At 43.1% G+C, this 21324-nt stretch overlaps 1 protein-coding gene across 1 annotated transcript; it reads right to left on the reverse strand.

Annotated features, from left to right (window-relative positions):
- Window positions 1-565: 565 nt before the first annotated feature.
- MYL6 (myosin light chain 6) lies at window positions 566-18466 on the reverse strand. Its single transcript, XM_089479625.1, has 6 exons — window positions 18391-18466; window positions 17427-17454; window positions 7463-7606; window positions 5653-5826; window positions 5372-5449; window positions 566-878 (listed from the first exon to the last, which is right to left on the reverse strand). The coding sequence occupies exons 1-6, from the start codon at window positions 18391-18393 to the stop codon at window positions 850-852; spliced, it is 456 nt and encodes a 151-aa protein (XP_089335751.1). The 5' UTR covers window positions 18394-18466; the 3' UTR covers window positions 566-849.
- Between the last annotated feature and the right edge of the window lie 2858 nt (window positions 18467-21324).

Raw genomic sequence — 21324 nt, forward strand, 5'->3', positions numbered from 1 at the left:
GTTGCCTATCGGTGATTTAAACATATTTAAACTGAGGGGGTGATTTGATTGTGTGTTCCTGCATGGCAGTGGGTTGGATTTGATGGCCCTTGGGGTCTCTTCCAACTCTATGATTCTATGAAATGCATACAATCCAATGTATGCCTGAGGGTAAAATACACTAGAATGCCAAGCAAGTTGCTATATCTGAAAATAAGTTCCACAATATTTAGCCAATACCTCCTCTGATGTTCAAATACAAAGTGAATGGCATCAGTCTTTCAAAAACAATCATCAAAATATGTAGGCCAGTTTCACAGACCAGGGCAGCAATCTGAACAGCATTCAAAATGGTACTAGAAACCAGTTCAAATTTCTCCCTGAAACACCTATAATCATCTCTGCGCCAATATTATTAGAAATACATCACTTTAGTATTAGCATTGTTGTCAGAAGAATATTCTTGCTCTTTTAGCCATATTTTTGATGCTGTCCGCTGACTAATTCATAACAAATAAAATATAATGATGCATGTAGGCACATGAACTTCAGTAGCCAATAGAAGAAATAACACATGCTAGTAAGGCACTTTTTGGAACAGTTTATTAAAGCAATTGACAAGGAGAAAGAGCCAAACACTTCTGGAAATAGTGATGCAAAGACAAGCCAGCCAGAGATTTACTTTGCTGCACTTCTACTCAGGAGCACCCTTCTTTAGATATTTTTAAATTCTCTAACCCCTCCCTCCCTGGACTAAACCAAGAGGTCAGAGAAGAGGGAACCAAATTAGTTTCATACACAGATAAAAAGGCACAAACATGTTAAGGATAAACGGGAGGTGGCTTTTACAGGAGAAGCTAGAGGTGATCTTCAGCCGCTCAGAACCATCCGCACCAACTCTGTGGAGAGAAAAATAAGATGGCATGAGAAAGTGAGAGCTAGGAACAGAAAAACAGGGCCAGACTAATCCTACTGGGGGACGTGGGACCTGCCCAAACACTTGGATTCAGGGTTTAGCATGAGAGTTGGTGTGTTAGTGTTTTGATAATGAATGGTCTTTTCCTACTGTTTCCTAGAGGCAGCTTCCATCTGCAAAAGGTCCTACAATGGGGTGGGCAATGCTTGACTTTTCAGAGACTGCTGGACTGAAACTCCCCTCACCCCTAGCTGGAGGTTATGGAGCATTCCAGCAACATCCATAAAGATGTATTACAGGGGGGGAAAAAGCTGCAGCCTGCTCCTACTGCTCGGCTGGAGGAAAGATTGGTGTCTTTAATGTACTGTTCTAGATGTGTGGTTTGTCTGAATGCAGGGATTGCACCGGACACACAAAAAAAAGAAGCCAAAGGGGAGGAGAAAAACACAACTTCATTCACTCTCAATTATTTTCCCACTTTTCGGGAATTCTGGCTAAGAGCAATGTATCTTCCTAGAATCCATGCCAGAGATCACACCGTACATTCCCCTCCTCTGCACCCATGTACTGGGCTTCTACCTACACCCTGCCTCCCAAAGGTCCCGCCCACACCCACTTTTAAGGAAGAGAGAAAACCCTTCCAACATTAGTTATGAATTGCTCAAGCAACAAGGAAACAAGAAGGCAACATGGGCATTTCTATTAACTATTTGCCAGGCATTAGCTTTGGAACTGATCCTACGAAGATGCTCTGCTTTTCTGCAGAGAGGAAAAGTAGTTGGAGAGACTCAGCTACAGCAGAGAAGGAACTCAGCTCTCTGGCCGAGCCTAACTAGGTAGAGAGAAGGAAGGGGAATAAACGCAGGCAGGCAGCAGCCACAGCACAGGTCCTGAAGGAAGACTGTCCTGTTAACCTTCAGTGCAGGGGACCAATTTCCAGCAAATGACAGGATGAAGGCTATGAGACATGGCCACTAGCCCCAGACTCCCTCTTCAATAACATTATAGTGCAAGTATCTGTGGTTTGTTGTTATATGCCTCCAAGACATTTCTGACATATGGTGACCCTAAGGCAATTGTACCATAGGGTTTTCTCTGCAAGATTTGTTCAGAGGGAGTTTGCCTTTGCCATCCTCTGCGGCTGAGAGAATCTGACCTGCCACTCAGTGGGTTTTTATGCCTGAGAAAGGAATCGAATCTTGATCTCCAACATCATAGTCCAACACTCAAACCAACACACTGGATCTCCACAGAGCTAACCCTACTTTTGCATTAACACTGGTGGAGAAAACACTTATACTCCATGTTGAATGTATTCTTATAGTTAGGATCTTTAAAGTCTTTGGATTCCTTTTTTTAAGCAAGCAGGAAACTAGACGTTGTTGTAAGTGACAAATGGCATTTCCCGGTGGGTGCAAAGAGCAGTTTGTGCACTCTTCCTATTGCTCACATACACTTGATCTCCTGGTCAATTTCTGCTTCTGTCTTTTCTTGCACAACCCTTAGAATTTTATTCCTTGAGATCCTATTGCCAAATGTTTTCCCATGCAGTAGGGAAAAAACTAGATACATCTAGAGAGTCTGCTCAATTTGCCTCATAAAATCTTCTATACACCTTCCTCACACCTTTCCTGGCTTTTTTCTGGATCTTTCCTTAGAGATGATTAGAAGGGGTGGGGGTGATAGTCAGTGGGGTTTGGGCAGGTTGGGTGGTTTAAACACCTTTTAAAAAAAATACTCCTTTTAAAAATTGATCTCTCTCTCTCTCTCTCTCTATATATATATATATATATATTCTGGCTATTGTTACTATTTTACAACCCTTTTTCTGGAACAACTGTTTGAATTTAAACATTTTAACATTAACGGTTTATTGACAGTTGTTCATTGTTAAACCAGTATCTAGTGTCAGTTCTTTTTAATCACTTAAATAAACTAGTCGCCAAAATATCTGAATTGCCTTTTGCTACTTACTGGTACTATTCTGATTTCCTGTGTTGAAATAGTCCTATGCTATAGTCCTGGTATAATCATATTCCAATTTCTCATATTGATATAGTCCTATACTCCTATATATAGGCTATCAATTTGTAAATATAATTCCCCAAAGTTTTATTGAAAGATGTAAATCATATCAAAGCCTAATAACTTTGGATTGTTAATGTTAGAAAGCATTAAAACATGGTTGATCAAGCTTTCTAATACATAAAATAATTTTTCAAAGTGTGAATATAATATGCAAGATTCAATTTTTTTCATGAAAACATTAATGCAAAAAAAAAAAAAAAACAAAAAACAAAAAACAAAAAACCACCTGGTTTAAACAAACAAAACAAACCCATACAACCATACATAAAAAATGGTTTAAACCAAAAAAACCCTCCCAGTTGTTTTAGAGCAAGTTTGTTTTCTGCAGCTCCAGAGAATAGGACCCGCAGCAATTGGTTCAAACTACATTCAGCATTTGTGGCTTTTGACTTTTGTGGATTCAATTATTCACAGATTAATACTGTATGTTCTCTCTAGTAAAATCAAGGCCTTCTGGTACAATTCTACAGTCAATATCCACCAGAAGTTGCACTGGCAGATCTACAAATACCTAGAGAGAGCACTTCTCTAGGCATTTGTAGGGGATTTATCCAGAGTGCAGAAATAAAGGAGTTTGACACCATTTTAACTGGCACGGTTCTATCCTACAGAATCCTGGAATTTGTAGTTTGGTGAGGCACCAGAACTCTCTGACAGACCAGGCTGAATCCCTCACCACACTACAAATCCCAGGATTCCATGGGATGGAGCTATGACAGTTAAAGCAGTGTCACACTGATTTAATTCTGCAATGTGGAAGAGCTATCAGTTCTCCAGTGCAATCCTGACAGTAAGAGCTGTTCAACAATGGAACATGGTGCCTCAGAGAGAAGTGAAACCTTCTTTGGAGGTCTTTAAAAAGAGGCTAGATGGCCATCCATCAGGAGTGCTTTGATTATGTCTTCCTGCATGGCAGGGGGTTGGACTGGATGTCCTTGTAGTCTCTTCTGACTCTATGATTCCCCAACCCTGGTTTTGGGAGAGAGACTCATTGACTGTTATATTGAAACAGATTCCAAGCCCTTTTAAATGAGCACCCATCAAACTATGGCGACATATGTTCTCTAGTGGTTTCTCTTCCTAGATGGTAAACTATCTGGTTCACACATGCAGTTCTCCATGCAACTGTGAGCCAAGAATGCCTTAGGAATTACCACATGGAGAAAAATGCATAAAGAGATCCTCATGTTTGCTGAATGAAAAAAAGAGGATGGCACTTGTCTCCAATACCAGCTCAGGCAAGCCCCAGAAGCTAAATAACTGAACACACAAGAGATTCTGGTTCTTAGTTCTCACCATGCCACAGATGAAGGCCCCTTGCCCTTCATACTGCCACCCACCAACCCTACCCCACATCCTGCAAGGTTACACAGGCACAGTCTTGCTTTGACCAGTCAGAGCTGCCTCACTTCCCCAGCCACCCTCGCTTTTGGATTATGTCAGAGAATCAGCTACATGCAAAGACATGCCAGAAGATGGGGAGAAATGGAGGAAGATACTGAACAAGAGGGATGGGGGAAAAATAGAGCGCAAACAAAAATCTTCCTTTTTTTAGGTTGACAAAAAAAGGAGGCTGTTAAAAAAAAGGTAGGTTTGGAGGAGGCGTACCCCATTCGAATTCACCCTGATAAGATGTGTCTCACAAATGCTGTAGAAAGGAAGAAACATCAAAATTGATCAAGCAAACGAACAAACAAAACCAGACAGATGGAACATTCAACTGACAAAACAGTCCACTTGAGGTGCAAGATGCCTAACACATCTTGCCTTCCGAGTAGTACTTTTATCTTTACTCCTTGTCTAAGTCACTTACATACCAGGAGGGCTAGAATACTTATTTGCAGAAAGCTTTTGCTACCCTAAGTTTAGGCCCCACCCATTTCAGTTTGGACCCATTGCTTCTTTGAACTAGAACTGCCAAAATCTCTCCAGCCAGCATGGCCAGAAGCTCTAGTCCAAAAAAGCAATTGTTCCAAGCCCTGATATGGAGAGAATGTATGTTTCGGTAAATGAGCAACAGAGATGGATCACTAGAAGAGAATTTGAGGACAGACAGCAGTGCCTACGCAATTGTGTTCCTAGACATTGCAACCCAAACCCATCCCTACCTCAGTGGGAAGTACATACATTGTCTGAGGGACCAAGTCAAGCATCAGCACATTCTGGAAGTGGTTTCCAGCCAGGATCACTGTAGGGTGGCTCTCTTCACTCAGGCATGGAACATGGCATTTGTAATCTCTTCATAAGGAAACACGTATACTTTATGGGAAACACTCCACAAGACCATCTCTGACCACCCTCAGCATTCTCCCCTCCTCTACATATGGTTGGGCAAGAGGAAAATGTTCAATGTGCAGGCAAGAGAATAACACCATGCCAGCTTCTCACCTTCATAGTTAATGCAACCGTTGCTGTCTTCATGGCCAGCTACAAGCATCTCTACTTCTTCCTCTGTCATTTTCTCCCCTGCAGGGGAAAAAAAAGGTGGTTTTTTTTCTCCTCACAACTTCCAAGCCAGGGGCATTTGGTGTTCTCTCTGTTAAAAATGATAACCCTCATTTTGCTTCAGAGTATGCTGGGGGGGGGGGGGGGGGAAGCTGGAAACAAAAACATGGAACACTCCCAGTTGTAAAGTTTAAAAATAATCTGGAATATGCTCAATGACATACCTAACGTGACCAGAACGTGACGTATTTCTGCCCCCATCACTGTGCCGTTCCCCTCCTTGTCAAAGACTCTTAGCCCCTCCACGTAGTCCTCAAAGCATCCCTGGTCCTTGTTCTTGGCAATTGTTTGCATCATAGGCAAGAACTGTTCAAAGCTCAATGTTTTCATATTCATTTCTGGGGAGGGAAGAAAAACAGTAAGAGATGTTAACATATGCTACAGATTATGCTGCTACCAAGCTGATTCAAGAAATTGGGACAGGAAGCTTCTTTCTTTGATGAATCTCATTTCTGAACTGGCCTTTGGTATTCAGATGAAGTATGGCGGCTGAGATGGAAGTCTTACTATGTATAAACAGAACCACCAAGGTTTGACTGTGAGGACTGAAGGAGATGCACTTTTATTTTGTAATGTAGCACTGCTAAGTACTACACCGAAGGTGTTTCTTGGTAAGAAAGTGTATTTTTAATATCAATAGGACTATGTAGCTTTTAACCAACACTTCATCCTTTTCTCTGGAGGAAATATTAGGCTCTCACGAAGACTGATAGTGGAAATGCCTCTGGCCTTTTTCAGTAAAAGACCTTGGGCCATCTTATTTTTCAGTGACAATTGAATTATGTCTTACCTATCTTCTCTTATATTGCTACTTACAGATTTGCACTGTTTAAATCTGAATAATATATTACTTTGGAGATGTATTATTTCTTTCACTATCTGTGACACACACACACACACACACACACACACGTGATTAACAAACAGAACTTAAAATATAAGTTAGGATCCTAACTCAGTTTGTTTTCTAGTTAGGTCTTTTCCCTTTCTTTTGTTGTAATTTCCCTGGTATTAAGAACAGGTTACAAGGTTCATATTAAAATAGCTATATTGCATGATTTGTACTTTTATCATTGACAGGCCTGGCTCTACACTACCGTAAGGCAAAATGAGTTATGAACCACCACATCCACTGGGAACCAGCGATAGCAGCTCCTTGTTCCTCCTAAGCTCCTAGTTGATCCCTGTCTGTTGGAAGGCAAAGATGTGGGTGCACCACAAAGCCTAACCTTTTGCCCTAAAGCGGCCTGCTGTTGTCAGGCATGGAGGACTGCTAAGTCCCACTGCTAGTGTTCAACTGGCAGCCTAGTCAAGCTACTGTCTGTGAAAGAAGGGAGCAACCTTTTGTCATTTATCTCAGACAGCAAAATGTCTTGAGTTGGTCCTGATATTCTTGAGACAGTAATCCTTACTTTGCACATTATGACCAATATAGCTGCATAAATGTACTTCACTAGCAATAAGAAAAACAAAAAGAACTGAGAGCACCAATAGCTCATACTATTGAAAGTCTTGCTGAGCCAACTGGCCAACAAGGGTTATAATAATAGGATTTATTTTAGTCAACACTTTTTTCTCAAGTGAGAGCTGATGGTGATGACTTGTGTTTTAAAAGCTAAAAGATATCAACTTCAATCCAGTCATAGGCTGATAGTTAACTTCAATGTTCTCTCCTCTACACTGTAGATCCTCCAACCCTCTGAAAACACTACACAGAGGGCTAAGAGATCTTGCTGGCAGGGGCCAGCTGTGCTGGAGGGGAGAATCTCCAAATTTACATTTTCAGTGAGTGAGTGTGGCAGGCATCCAACCTAACCAAATCTGCCTAGTTCAGCTATAAAATACACACTACCTTGATCAGGCTCTCCCTTTTTGCTGCACAGATATTAAGGGCCTTTGCAAGAAGAACAGCAGTACCATTCTCTTCCCATCCTATCTCACTCTACTGCTGCTTCAGTAAATAGAGGCACTCACCATCACTCTTGGGATTCCCAAGAACTTTCATGACTTCAGCATTGGTGGGATTCTGGCCCAGGGCTCTCATCACATCTCCGCACTGGCTGTACAGGATCTTGCCATCCCCTGTTCTGTCAAAGAGCTGGAAAGCCTCTTTGAATTCTGTGGAGTGTCACAAAAAAGGGAAGAAGTAAGAACACAAGGCAAAAGGAAAGCCCAAGACCAATAAGAGAGGGGAGGATCAGCACTGCAAATTTCTCTTTCCACTCAGAAGAAATGGCACCTCAAAATCAGATATGGATGTCTTCGTTCCCCAGAACAGAGGTCCAGTCGTTTGGGGAATATTCTTCGCCCCTTCCAAAGGCACACTAGCATGCTTGCAACCTGTTTTGAAGCTGCAAGCTAATGCACACATGGCACAGCACCAATAAATACATGGAACACAGCTCCAAACAGATATGTTGTAATTTTAGAAAGCAAGATTGTTTACACAAAATCTATGTATATGAGAATCAATCAGGACAGTGCAGTGTTTAGATCATCAAACTAAGACTGAGGATCTCAGCCTTAGAAGAGTAGATCCCCATTTAACTATGAAGCTCATGGGATGACCATGGGCCAGGCTCTTGCTCTGCCCTGCCTCACAGTGGCTGTTACGATAAAATGAAGAGAAGAGGGAAGAGAAGGATCATCTTGATTCCTTTGAGGAAAGGGCAAGATTCCCCCCTCCCACACACACATACACTCTAGATATAACAACTCTTTACTGTGATCAGAGTTACATACTCATACATGGGTTTTGCTAGATCAGATCACATTTTACCTTTGCAAGAATTGCAGCAACCAGCATGTGCAAGATGGCCTATCAGTCTACCATTTGTCTACCTTGTTCTAAAGAGTGACAAACTGCTTTGCAAGCAACTAAAGAAACAAAGGGCTTGCTGAAGACATCTGCGCCCTTTGCTCTGCAGTCATTTTTTTACCATGACATTTGCTATTAAGTTATGTTTTGTCCGGGAGAAAATAATCTGTCAAGAACTGGAGAATAAATAGTCATGCCTTACAGATGTCGAGAGCCAGTGTAGTGTACTGGTCAGAGTGTTGGATTACTACTCTGGAGACCAGGGTTCAATTTCCTGCTCAGCCATGAAGCCCACTAGGTGACCTTGGGCAAGTCACACACTCTCAACCTCAGGGGAAGGAAAAGCAAACCTCCTCTGAACAAATCTTGCCAAGAAAACCCCATGAGAGGTTTGCCTTAGGCTTGCCATAAGTCGGAAATGACTTAAAGGCACACAACAACAACAACAACAACAACAACAACAACAACAACAGTCCCACGTGCATAGCCTCATCTAATCCTGGTCCAATCACTAGTAAGTGGATTTTTGGGACTCAAGTTCAGCTTCTTTTCCCTTCTATTTGACAGTCAGTACAAGCCAGCTTTCGCTAGCATGGATCCCAGCAGATAGCCAGCTAGATACATAGATATACTGTTACAGTTCCTTACAGGCTGCAGATAACTGAAAGCAGCTTCTTTGTGCACATGGCTGGCTCTCATGGAGAGTTAGATTTGATATGGATTGCCAGGGGCATTTATTCCTTATCTGATATATAGCCCACTTTTCTCCCAATATGGGATTCAAAGCTGCCAGTAGTGATGAGAAGGTTCAGTCTTTTCTTTGCAAATTGCCCCCGGCTTAAATTTCCTCCACAAAGTTGAAAAGAAAGTACATAACCTCTACGCTGATACTTCCAGGAACCACTCAAGCAACTTTCCCATCTATGTAGAATTTTAAGTTTCTCGCTTTTTGTTGTTGTATGCCTTCAAATTGTTTTCAACTTATGGTGGTCCTATCATGGTGTTTTCCGTGGCTGAGAGTGTATAACTCACCCCAAATCACCCACTAGGCTTCCATGGCCTAGCAGGGAATTGAATCATGGTCTTCAGAGTTGTAGTCAATTGCTCAAACTACAACACTACACTGGCTCTCACTGTTTGCTACCTCTGAAACCTTAAAATTAGATACTAAAGTTACCTTATTTCATGCCTCATCCTTTCTTTGGTTTCATTCCTGGTGTGTGTGTGTGGGGGATCAACACACTTGTATCCAAAAGCCTTTTCCTCTAAAACACTTCTTTCTAGAACCTTGGTATTCATCCTGCCAACTATCAGATGATAATCGAGCTATCTGAGAGCCAGTCTGCTTGTATTCTAAGTAGGATCTAGTTTCCAGAGGCATCAGGGTGAAGAAACTGGAGCCTTGGAGTAACCAAATCTACATGGAAAGAAAAAGGCAGCGCAGAATGTCAAAGAGACACCAGAGAAAAGCTGCATATCTGAAGCTGCATCCACACTACAGAAATAATCCAGTTTGACAAGGCTTCTTTGTCAGAGTACTCTGGTGTCATAGCAAACTACAAATTCCAGGATTCCATATCACTGAGCCATGTCAGTTAAAGTGGTGTCAAACTCGATTATTTCTGCAATGCAGATCCAGGCTGGGAGTAGGGAGGAGAATGATGGAGAAGAAAGAGAATGCTCAGTTTTGGTAGCTTCTTAAGTGTGCTTTGTCAGATTCTTAGGACTGTCACTAGGCGGTGTGGGAGGTGCAAATTGCACTCAGTGACAGTGGGGGGGGGGGGGGGTCCAGTGGAAAGAGACTGCCTTCTGAATCTGGCAGGTTTGTTGGCCAGGTGAGAAAGTCAGTCTACTCCCTTCCCTGACCAACCAGCAGTTCTGCCAGACCTGTAAAAGGCTATTGGAAGGTATCAAAATGATTTGCACTGGGTGTCAATTATACTAGGTATACTAGGCACTGCAGATGCTGAAATGATATGCACTTTAAAAGCACTGACCGGTTTATCAATTACTGACTATTTTCAGCAAAACTTTCCTCTTACAAGGTGCACTTTATCTATTAAGGGCCTTTTTACTCTACACAGTTATGGCACTCTTAACTCCACTTTAACTGCTATGACTGCACCCTATTTCCTTGGAGGAGGGACAGGTTGCCAAAAGCACCAGAGGAGAATTTTCTGGCTGAGGATTCTAAAGGTCCCTCCATAAACTACAAATCCCAGGATTCCCTAGGATGCAGCCATGGCAGTTTACATGCAATTATAGTGTTATAACTGTGTAGTGTAAATGGGCCACAGGTTGGATAACGATGGAAGATTTACAGTCCTTCTTGGAACCATGTTCCACACAATTAAAATTGTTTATCAGTTCTTGTTATGGCAAGTCACACTCCTTTTGCTTATTTGGATTCATTTAAGAATCACCCCTACCCTTGGGTAAACTGAAGTAGTCACATCAGCTTGTCCTTTGCCTTATACAGCAAAATGTCTCAGTCCAGGCCAGCTGTGGACAGCCACATTGAGATCTTTGACAGAGTAGGCTGAAGAAGATAAAGCATTTGTCAAATAAGGTGTGGCATTTCTGTTTCTCAGATTATTGTTAATCTGTCTCTGTATCAAACAAGAGTCAATTCACCCTCTGTCAACTGCCAAGATCTCACACAGGACTTTAAACAGGATGGTTTCTAGACTGCTTTGTTTGCTATACAACCCACGTTCTCGTCTGGATACCAAAAATACCATTTATGGCCTGCTATTGCAAGGCCCTGTGCCTTGATGACTGTAAATCTTTTGGATGCCAAGAGCAAGCACCTACTCCAAGTTGGGTGCTCATCAGTAATATACCATTATACATTTCCAATTATTACCGTATATACACAACTATAAGTCGACTTCATATATAAGTGGAAGGTAGGTTTGGGGGGCAAAATTATAGGTTTTGATATGACTTGTAGATAAGTTGAGGGTAAAACTTAGGGGCTTATAACGAAGGATATAGAAGATGAAGCAAAGGAAAACAATGCCAAAGAACTTATAAAATTCCAGCAGGCGTAACTGCTTGTGCTCACACTAAAGGCTGGATGGATGAGAAAGTAGAGGGAGAGCACTGCTTCCAGGACAGATTACACTCAGCAGGGGATGGTTCCCTTTTTTATAAGGGTTAAAGAACAATATTTACATTGACCTACGGATAAGTCGACTCTCTTTTTTGGGTCAATTTTTGACTAAATTTTCTAAACTTATACATGAGTATATATAGTACTTCTGTCAGCGTGGCCATGCTTTCTGTACTAGATAAACCATTATATTAAGCTGCTGTTAGCATTGCACAGATGTACCCAAGGATATACCAGAGGTGTTAAAATGGCAGCTGGTTATCATTCAGGATAATGTTTGCTACACTGCAGTGCAATCTGTGTGCCAGAGCAGGGCCACAGACTGTGAAGGTCAGTTTTAGAGATTATCCCCTCCAGAGATTTCAGTGATGTGTTTACCGAGTGACAAATTCCATAACAGCCAATTGATCTGGACATTTGGCTAAAGATGCTTGCGTGTTAATTACCTCAAAGCCTCCCACCAAACAGGTGGCCTTAGCTAATCTCTGCCTTTTAAATGACGGCAAAAATATCTACTGAGACCACATATTCTCAGTTTCCCTCCCCCATTTCCCTCTCAAATTATGGCAGGAACACCCAGAACAGGTTCAAGACAATTTGCTACCTGGGGCAGAGCAGCTAATACATCCCTCTACCCCTCCAAATCAGCTGCAAAGTACCAGAAATCAGGATAAGGAGAATTCCCCCACCATTTGTTGCAAAAATGTAAAAGCAAATAAAGTACTAACAATTTTGTGACCTTTCATTGCTACCAAAATTTGGTTCCTGCACCTGCTTCCTCTCTCTGCTTAATGGTAAGGCCATCTAACCTTGTAGAGGTGGGATGATGCAGCCCTGCATATGTTGTTAAACTGCAAGTCCCAGTAGCTCCACACAGCAGAACCAATGGTAAAGAAAGGAGGGAGTTGAAGTTTAACAATATTTGGAAGACTGTGCAAACCTGATTTGTGACTTAAATTAACAGCAGGATCTCATTTGCACCAGACAAGTACTTTATCAAGGAATATTATGCAGTCCAGAGATAAATGTCACCCTGTTTGACAAACAAGCACAATCTAGACAATGGAACTCATTCACACATCCCCCAACTTAAGAGCAAAAGGTTGCCTCTGTACCACTTTACAGCCCCATACAGACAGGCCAAAATAAAGCTGCTTCGAGTCACTTTGGAGGTATGCTGTTTAAATAACGTATGCGTCCTAAGAGTCCAGAAGCCACACCAAAGCCACGATCCAGTCCTAAGGAGTGGTGCACAGCTTTGGTGCAGCTTCCATACTCTTAGGACACATGCATTATGTAAACAGCATACCTCCAAAGTGACCCGAAGCAGCTTTATTTTGGCCTGTCTGTATGGGGCCTACATTAAGTTACCACAGAAGGGACAGGAAACGTGTCAGCAGCTCACTCACAGAGTAAAAGGGGAAAAGCAGCCACTACAATTCTGGTTGTAGCAACATTTCAGCTAGAGAGAAGCTCTCTTCTGGAGAGAAGCTGGTTACCATCATGCAAAGAGCAGCCATTCCCATTACCCCTTTGGTAAATTTCTTGATGGCCCAGCCCCACCATATACTATGTGTTGTAGTGTGGGAAGCTTATGGAGCCTCCTTGCAAAACTCAGAGCTGAGGAACTGTCACAAGATGTTGCTGGCTTGCTGTTGCAGACACTGATCGCCTTAGCCTCCCTCTAGAGTCCAGGTGCCTAAATGGGCTAGAAGAGGGACATTGTAAACAACAAAATGCTCTCTACAAGACAGTGGTATACTATATGCCTAATTATTCAGGATAAAACAAGGACTATATAGTCCTGCTTATTACATACACATCCTGCTTTTTGTCCAATGAGTTGGGTTAGAGCCCCTCTTTGACCCCACAACAACCCTGCAAGGAAAGTGAAACAGAAAAAAAAAAACCTGTTCCAGACTTTGCCACAGTTCTACAACTTGCTGTTTTAACACTTCCTGTTGTAACATTTTACACCCCAAAGCTCAATGCTGTGATTTGTTAGATAAATTTCTACACTGGTTCAGTGGGGATGAGGAGAAGGAATCCTAAATAAATCACAACAATTTTCCACCTTCTATTTTTAATTCCAGCTTTAACATCCCCACTGAGATCCTTTTCTCCCTAAGAAAACATCTGCATTCTTATGAACCTATGAAGCCTCCTTAGAATGAGTAAAGCTATTCCTTCATCCAGGATGCTAACAGCCACTCTCCAATTATTCAGGCAGAGATGTTTTTTTAGCACTGCTACTGAAAAAAAGAGCCATTAACCAGAACTGGAAGAGACAGAACCTAGGACCTTCCTTACACTTGGCAGGCATTCAACAAAGGTTCCAGTTCTCCATTTTTTTTGGACTTCAGTTCCCAGAAGCCCCCCATCAACTTGGCCAACAGTCAAGAATTATGTGAGCTAAAGTCCCAATCATCTGGCGGAACAAAGGTTGGGAACTACTGTGCTCCTTCCAGTCTTAAAACATGTTTTTCACCTAGTGTTGCAAAGGTTTCATTTGTACAATTAACCCAAACAAAAATCCTAAAACAAATGCAGGCAGCCCAGGTTGCTGATGAAAGACTACTCCAACCTGTCTCACAAACAGCCAGGTTAGCTGGGGCTGATGAAAACTAGCATCCAGTGATATCTGCATGACTATAGCTTCACTAACCTTACATTAAAACACTGCCTTGAAGATTAATCATACACACACAAACCTGCAAGTGGTGGTGTTATTTACCAGAAAGGTAACCAGCAAGTCCATTGCCATGCACACCACACAAAACCATACTGGGTCCTCTCCCCTTAACTGGAATGATGCAAATATACTTAGCATCCTAAGTTAACAAATGAGCCACTTCAGAAGAGATGACATGCATGCATTTTATTATAAAGGGGTGTCACATGAAGGAAAAACCACGGTTGACTCACAGATAGAGCTCAGTTGAAGTGAGCAGTCCATATATCTCTAAAAACTAAATTTTTCATAATATGGAGAAACCTTGCATATTTTAAAACACAAATATACACATTTGGACTCTAACCATAATGTAAGGCTGGACAGGCTAATTGTGTGGCTCTGTAGATGTTGTCAGGCTGTAGCTCCCATCATCCTTCACCACTGGCTGTGCTGGGGAGTGGGGTTAGCTTTTGCTAACTTGAGATACTACCTTTGAGGCACTGTTCTCTCTTCCTCCAGGATATCCCAAATGGCACATTTATTATAATTTTGCAATACGTGACTATCTGGTCATCTGAGTAAGTAAAAAATCATGCAGAAAAAGTTGCATAGAACTCTTTTTTAAATCTAAGAGTGAGGAACCATTCGACATGCACTAAACATGCAGAATGTAGCAGAAGATCTAGATGACAACAGAGAACCTTATGGTATCTTAAAGATTAAAACATTTGTTTCAGCATGGACTTTGATGGTCTACTGTCTACTTCCTGAGATGTATACAGACAATCACGTACAATTATGAAAAAAGAAAGAGGGAATCTTGTAGTATCTTTAATATTAACTCATTGATTTCAGCATACATTTGGGGAGACTTTTCTTATGTCAAAATTAGTCTTAAAAGAGTCCACAAGATTTTTTCCTTCTTTTTATACTAATACAAAGGACTCCCAACTGGATGTGTGCTCTATTTTTTATTCTTGTTGTGTGCCTTCAACTCATTTCTGACATGGTGATCCTAAGGCAAGCCTACCATGGGGTTTTCTGGCAAGATTTGCTCAGACAGGGCTTGCATGTGTCGTCCTCTGAAGTGTGTGACTTGCCCAAGATTACCCAGTGGATTTTCATAACCGAGTCAGGATTTGAAACCTGGTCTCCCCATGTCCTAATCCAACACTGAAACTACTACTACACTACACTAGCTCCCATGCTGTATTTATACTTCTGCCCAATACAAACATCTGAGGAAGCAGGCTATAAACCACAAAAAGCTTGTGCAATAACAAACATTTTAGTCTTTTAAGGTGCTACAGAACTCTTTGCTGTTTTTGCTGTCCCTTGGAAAAATGTTCCCGAGAATGAAACACACTTTAGAACCAGGCAACAATGTCCCAACTCCCTGTGTAAAAACAATGGTTGCAACACACAACTCGTAAGAGGGCTTTGCATCTCTAGGGCATTATTTCAAGGGGCCCAGGAAATCTAACTAGGCACAGAGCTTGACAGTTTTGTCTGGGCTGCCCTTAAGACCTTTCCACTGCGAGACTTCCTTCTTTGCCCAGGAATCTCTCCTCCTTTGCTCCCCAGCGCCTGGGATCTAGCCTGGAATGTATCAGTGAGGCAGCTCCCAACCCTGCCTACTCCGAAATCGAGTTTCTTGCCCATATAAGGAAGCCAAGCAACACAATCCCAGCACCCATTTTTGCTCAGCTGAAAGTTCTTTCCTTCAAACAGGGCAGCAAGCAGTTAGCTAAAAAAAAAGTTGGAAGGCGCAGGACTTCCCCCCAAGTTTTCCAAACTCTTCCCACACAAGGGCGGCAGAGAGAAAGCTCTTTCCAAATCTAGTGAATTCTAGGTGTTTGCCACTCTGCTGTGTGTGTGTTGTGGGGAAGGGAAGCGCCATTCCACCCGCCTTGTTCAATCACATCCTGTCTTTGCACAACGCCCAAGATGGGTCCGGCCCTATGGCTTCAAATAGCTGCCCAGGCCAATTATTATTATATTTATATTTATTTGTATCCCACTTTCCCCCAAAAAACTTGGACTCAAAGCAGTTTAAAAGCACAGTCCAATTAAAAATCTACAAAAGTGACAATTAAATGCCACGGCCGTTTGAAATACAAACGAAATACCCACACCAATTTTTCTCCAAGCAGTTTGAAAAGCAGATGCATAGCCTTGGATTGTGAGAGTCATAACCAAAGGGATCTGGGTGGGTCCATTCAAGCAACATAAACCAGGAAATACCATCATGCCTGCGCCACATACCTGGGCGGGAGGAGACGTTGCATCGTATAAATTCCTACAAAGAAGGGCCGGGTGGACTTTTTAGGAAAAGGTAGCAGGCCACTAAAAATGGGAACAGGTACCCCAACTAGAATGAGAGAAGCCTCGCTGAACACCACACAGTTAAATGTAGATCTCACACGCCAGAGGTCCAACCACATTAGACCAGGGCCAAGAAAAACGTGTTAGTAGCATGGAGTCCATTTTCCACACACACAGAACTTACCATCAAGAGTCTGCAGTCAAGAGTGGGAGGGATAGATAGGCTAGAAGACAGGAAAAGGAAGGAAGGGGGGGAAAGAACCATAAACCCAAAAAGGCCTATAAGCAGATTTAGGACTCTGGTGATTAAACCCAAGAAGGAGCAAGAAGGGAGAAATGGGAAGGAACTGTGGATGGTTGTGAGAGTTGGTGGTACCCCAACCTTCTCCCAGGGTGACCAGGTGTCCTCTTTTCCAGGACATGCCCTCCATTTCAGCCTTCTGTCCAGGAGGAATTCCAAAATGTCCTCCATTTTGAGCATGGCTAAGAAGCATATGGATTGACTTTCTATGAGTAGAATTTTAAATGCAAACGCTCTTATTATAACTACATGATGAAAACAAATCACACTCAATTTCCCAAGGCAAATCAATGATAGCTGACAAGAGAGGAGATCACAAAAGGCCGTATTCTATATTAATGGGCGATTGTCTTTTGTCACTTGTACAGCTACGAAACATTAGGTTCGCTGAGAACTTTGCAGAGACAACCAAATATTGTTAGAACAGGGTCAGATGAAGCTATAAGAACAAAAATACTGTTTCCATCAAATATTGTAACTCTGTTTTAAGTATTGCTTTGGAGAGGCAAAAGCTCCAGTCAATACAAGAAAGCTCCTTTCCCATTATTAGTTTTTCTTTTGTCATGTCCTCCATTTTCCTAGAATGCCCTCCATTATGCGTTGGCTTGTCCTCCTTTGTGGTGAGGACACCTGGTCACCCTGCTTCCTCCCTGGGCCCCTGAGCCTAGCATCTCCCAAGAGAAAGGGAAGAAGCACAGCACTTACCAGCGGTCTGGTCTTCGGAGAAGTCACACTGCAAAGAGAAGCAGAAAGGAGGCTGGTTACTCTCCATCCATTGCTCCCTGACAAACCCCACACCGCCATTGGGTCTCTGGCCCCAATCTCACACCTACTGGTCAACGACAACACCCACAATCCACAAAACAGCAATGCCTTGATAGCCAAAATGCACAATATGCATGAAGCAAGCTTTCAAAGCTCCACTGGCTTCTTCATCACATCAGGCAAAGGTGTTAATGAAAGTCTTGTGTTTTGCATCATGCATCCTGAGCATCCTGGCTGGCCCTATCACTGTTTTGTGGGTTTTGGAGGCCACTGTTCTCTGCTGCATGGCCAATACGGCACAATGTTGGCTTGAATGTTGGACTATGGTCCAAAACGCACTGCAGAAATAATCCGGTTCGAGACCACTTTAACTGCCCTGGCTCAGTGCTAGGGGGAAGGCTGGGAATCTCTAGTGGCACCAGAGCTCTCTGACAGAGAAGGCTAAATGTCTCACAAAACTAGAGTTCCCAGAATTCCCTAGCATTGAGCCAGGGCAGTTAAAGCGGCCTCAGACTGGATTATGTCTGCAGTGTGTTCTGGACCAGGGTTTGAATCGCTGGCTTGGCCATGGAAACCCCACCGGGTGCACTTTTGGGAAAGCCACACTCTCTCAGCCTGAAGTCCCACTCTCAGCCCCCTCAGGGCAAGCCCACCCTCTCAGCGTCAAAGTCACACACTTCCAGCCTGAGGCAAGGCAGAGCTCCTCTGAAGCAACCTTGCCATGAGAACCCCAGGAGAGGTCCACAGAGAGCGCGCCACACATGGCCGGCTCAGCCGCCCTCCCTCCCTCCCTCCCTCCAGGAACCGGGGCTCGTCTGGATGCTCTGAGCCCTTCCTCTGGTGCTCCTCCTGCTCCCTGGCGCTGGGCTCCGCTCCCACCCGCCTAAAAGCACCCGGGACCCACCATGGCGTCGTCAGGCGAGAGAGTGCTGCTGCTGGTGCTTCTTTCTGCCTGGAAGGTTCGGAGGCGCCTATCTGCGGCGGGGCTCTGAGGTCACCCGCGCTGCGATTGGCGGAGGAGCTGCGCTGGAGGGGAAGGGCGCCACCAGGAGGAGGGACAGGGACACGCCCAGGGGAGGAGACCACGCCCAACACGGCGATGAGGGCGGCGACGACGACGACGACGACGACGCTCTTGCCGCGCTGCATGCCGGGGGATGTAGTCCCCAAGCGCTGTGGTCACTCAGGCCCAAGCCCCACAGTTCCAGCCACCGCGCGCCCTGGCTCAAGGCCAGCCACTCCTGGGGAAGGGAGTTTAGGCAGACATTGAGCCTTCTTCTCTCTCAGAGAGCTCTGGTGTCACAATAAACCGCAGCTCCCAGGATTCCCTAGCAGTGAGGCAGGGCAGTTAGAGCAGTTTCAAAGTGGATGATTTCTGGACCCCATTGCCACGCTGTGATGGAGATTACCACACTACGAGACTCTTATAATAGGATGCTATTATTCTACTTTTACTGCTCCTCTTGCTTCCTGGGATCTGCAGTTGAGGGAGGGAGCCTCACTGGACTACAAGCCCCAGAATGCAACAGCCAGAGCACTGGAATAGCAGAACTACTATAAGAGCGTAGTGCGGTAATGTGGCTGGTGAAAGAAAGTAGTCTTCAGTTACTACATTACATTATCATACTTGAAGGGTATGAGCTATCCGTCATATAAAAGGGGAAGGAAAAGTAGTCTTGAGGCCCATTTAAGGTTATTTCAGCATAAACATTCATTATTGTAGAGTACAAAAGCTTATACTGAAACTAGGGTGACCAGACGTCCTACTTTTCCAGAACATGTCCTACATTACATCCTTCTACCCAGGGGGGATTTCGAAATATCCTCCTATTTGAGCATGGCTAAGAAGCATGGATTTGCATTTTTATACGAGTGTTTCTAGTTTTCACTTGGCAATGTCCTACATTTATCTCGAACGTCCTATATCTTGTGTACTTTGTCTTCTTTGCAATGAGTCACGCTGGCTGGAATAAATCTTAAAGGGGACAGAAGAAGATTACTTTTTTGTTCTCTTTGTGAACTGAAGCTAACACTGTTATACCTCTGAAAAATTACTTTCGAGTATTGACCTCACCTGTGACAACCATACAAAGGTTTTAAGGTACACTTTCCTAGGAGTAACCTCCATTGAACTGAAGGTAGTGAGACTTCCTTTTTATAAAAGGTACACAAAATTGTTACTGGCAGTCTTTTGGGTGTCTGAGGACTAGTTACTTGTGTCTTATGTGTGAGACTACAATGGAGAAATAATGCAGTGTGATACCACTTTGACTGCAATGGCTCCATCCTACGGAATGCTGGGATTTGTAGTTTTGTGATACACCAGAGCTCTTCAGCATATGCATATGTGCCTTCAAGTCCCATGTCAACATATGGCAACCCTATTAATTTCCTAGGATTTTCTTAGGCAAGGAATCCTCAGATGTGGTTTAGTCAGTTCCTTCCTCTGAAATATAGCCCACAGCCCCATCCAAGTACTAACTAATGCTGGCCCTGCTTAGTTTCCCGTATCAGATGGGATCTGGTGCATTTAGGGTATTTAGCCAGAGATGGCTAAGGAACTTCTAAAACTACTAATCCCAGGTTTCCATAGGATGGAATTACAGCAGTTAAATGTCAAACCCCTTTATTTCGTTATTTCAACAGTGTAGTTCAGTGGTTCCCAACCTGTGGATCAGGACCCCTTTGGGGGTCGAATGACCCTTTCATGGGGGTCGCCTAAGACCATTGGAAAGCACCTATTTAATTACAGTTATGAAGTAGCAACAAAAATAATTTCATGGTTTTGGTTCACCACAACATAAGGAACTGTATTAAAGAGTCATAATAATAATAATAATAATTATTATTATTATTATTATTTGTTTTATTTATATACTGCTATTCCAAAGACCATAGCGGTGAACAGCAAGTAAGCTAATTAGCAAGTAAGCTAATTTCATAGCATTAGGAAGGTTGGGAACCACTGGTGTAGTTGAACCCTGCTCATTCTCTCTGGAATTAGCCAAAGTCACACTAAGGTATGCTCAGTGGGATACAAACTCGGACTTCCTTGGTTCTGTCTACTGTTTAAGCTGTGTCAAAAGACCTACTGTTTAGTTTTGTTTTAACCCAGTTTTGACTGACTACCAGTTTATAGGATAGTTTGATGGGGCGGGGGAAGCTGGTGGTGGTGGTGGAGAGTAACTAGGGTTACTACACAATCCAACTATACAACTATTGCAGGTATAAAAATCCTGCTCTCTTTTTGGAAATAATACTTTTTAAAAATTGCATTTTAAAAATGACAAAATCCTCAGAATGGCCCAGAGATCAGGAAGCTCTCACAACCCATTTAAAGTTCAGGTGTGAGTGTGCCAATTGTTAAAGCAACACAGGCACAAACTGAGCTTAAGTGAGTTTCTGCCATGGCCAACTTGGAGTTCTTCAGGTCTTGCTCCACTGCTTTCTTGCCCAGCTGGTATCTGCTTTGGCTGGCCTTGTTTTGCCATTTTCCCTATGCTGCCAACCACACAGGAAAAAACTTTTCATATGTTACATGTGTTGAAGGTTGTGTAGGATATGAGGAGCTGCTTAAGAGTATTTTGCTGTCCACAGTTGATTTTGTTGCTGTGTGCCTTCAAGTTGTTTTCAACTTATGGCAACCCTAAGATGAACCTGGAGTTTTCTAGGCAAGTTTCTTCAGAGAGGGTTTGTCACTGGCATACTCTGAAGCTGAGAGAATGTAACTTGCCCAAGGTCACCCCATGGGTTTACATGGCTGAGCAAGGATTCAAACCCTGGTCTCCAGAGTCACAGCCCAATGCTCAAACCACTAACCTATGCTGGCCATCAAACA

The sequence above is a fragment of the Sceloporus occidentalis genome, unplaced genomic scaffold, assembly GCF_023333645.1.
Source record: "Sceloporus occidentalis isolate IW3139 unplaced genomic scaffold, rSceOcc1.0.p SCAF_1, whole genome shotgun sequence".
Lineage (NCBI taxonomy): Eukaryota > Metazoa > Chordata > Lepidosauria > Squamata > Phrynosomatidae > Sceloporus > Sceloporus occidentalis.

What these genes read in the sequence shown, in the direction of transcription:
- MYL6 (XM_089479625.1), bottom strand. An exon ending in TCACGTTCTGGTCACGTTAG is followed by an intron (nt 5,450 to 5,652) that starts GTATGTCATTGA and finishes TTTCCCCTGCAG; the next exon opens with GGGAGAAAATGACAGAGGAA. An exon ending in CGGTTGCATTAACTATGAAG is followed by an intron (nt 879 to 5,371) that starts GTGAGAAGCTGG and finishes TTCTCTCCACAG; the next exon opens with AGTTGGTGCGGATGGTTCTG.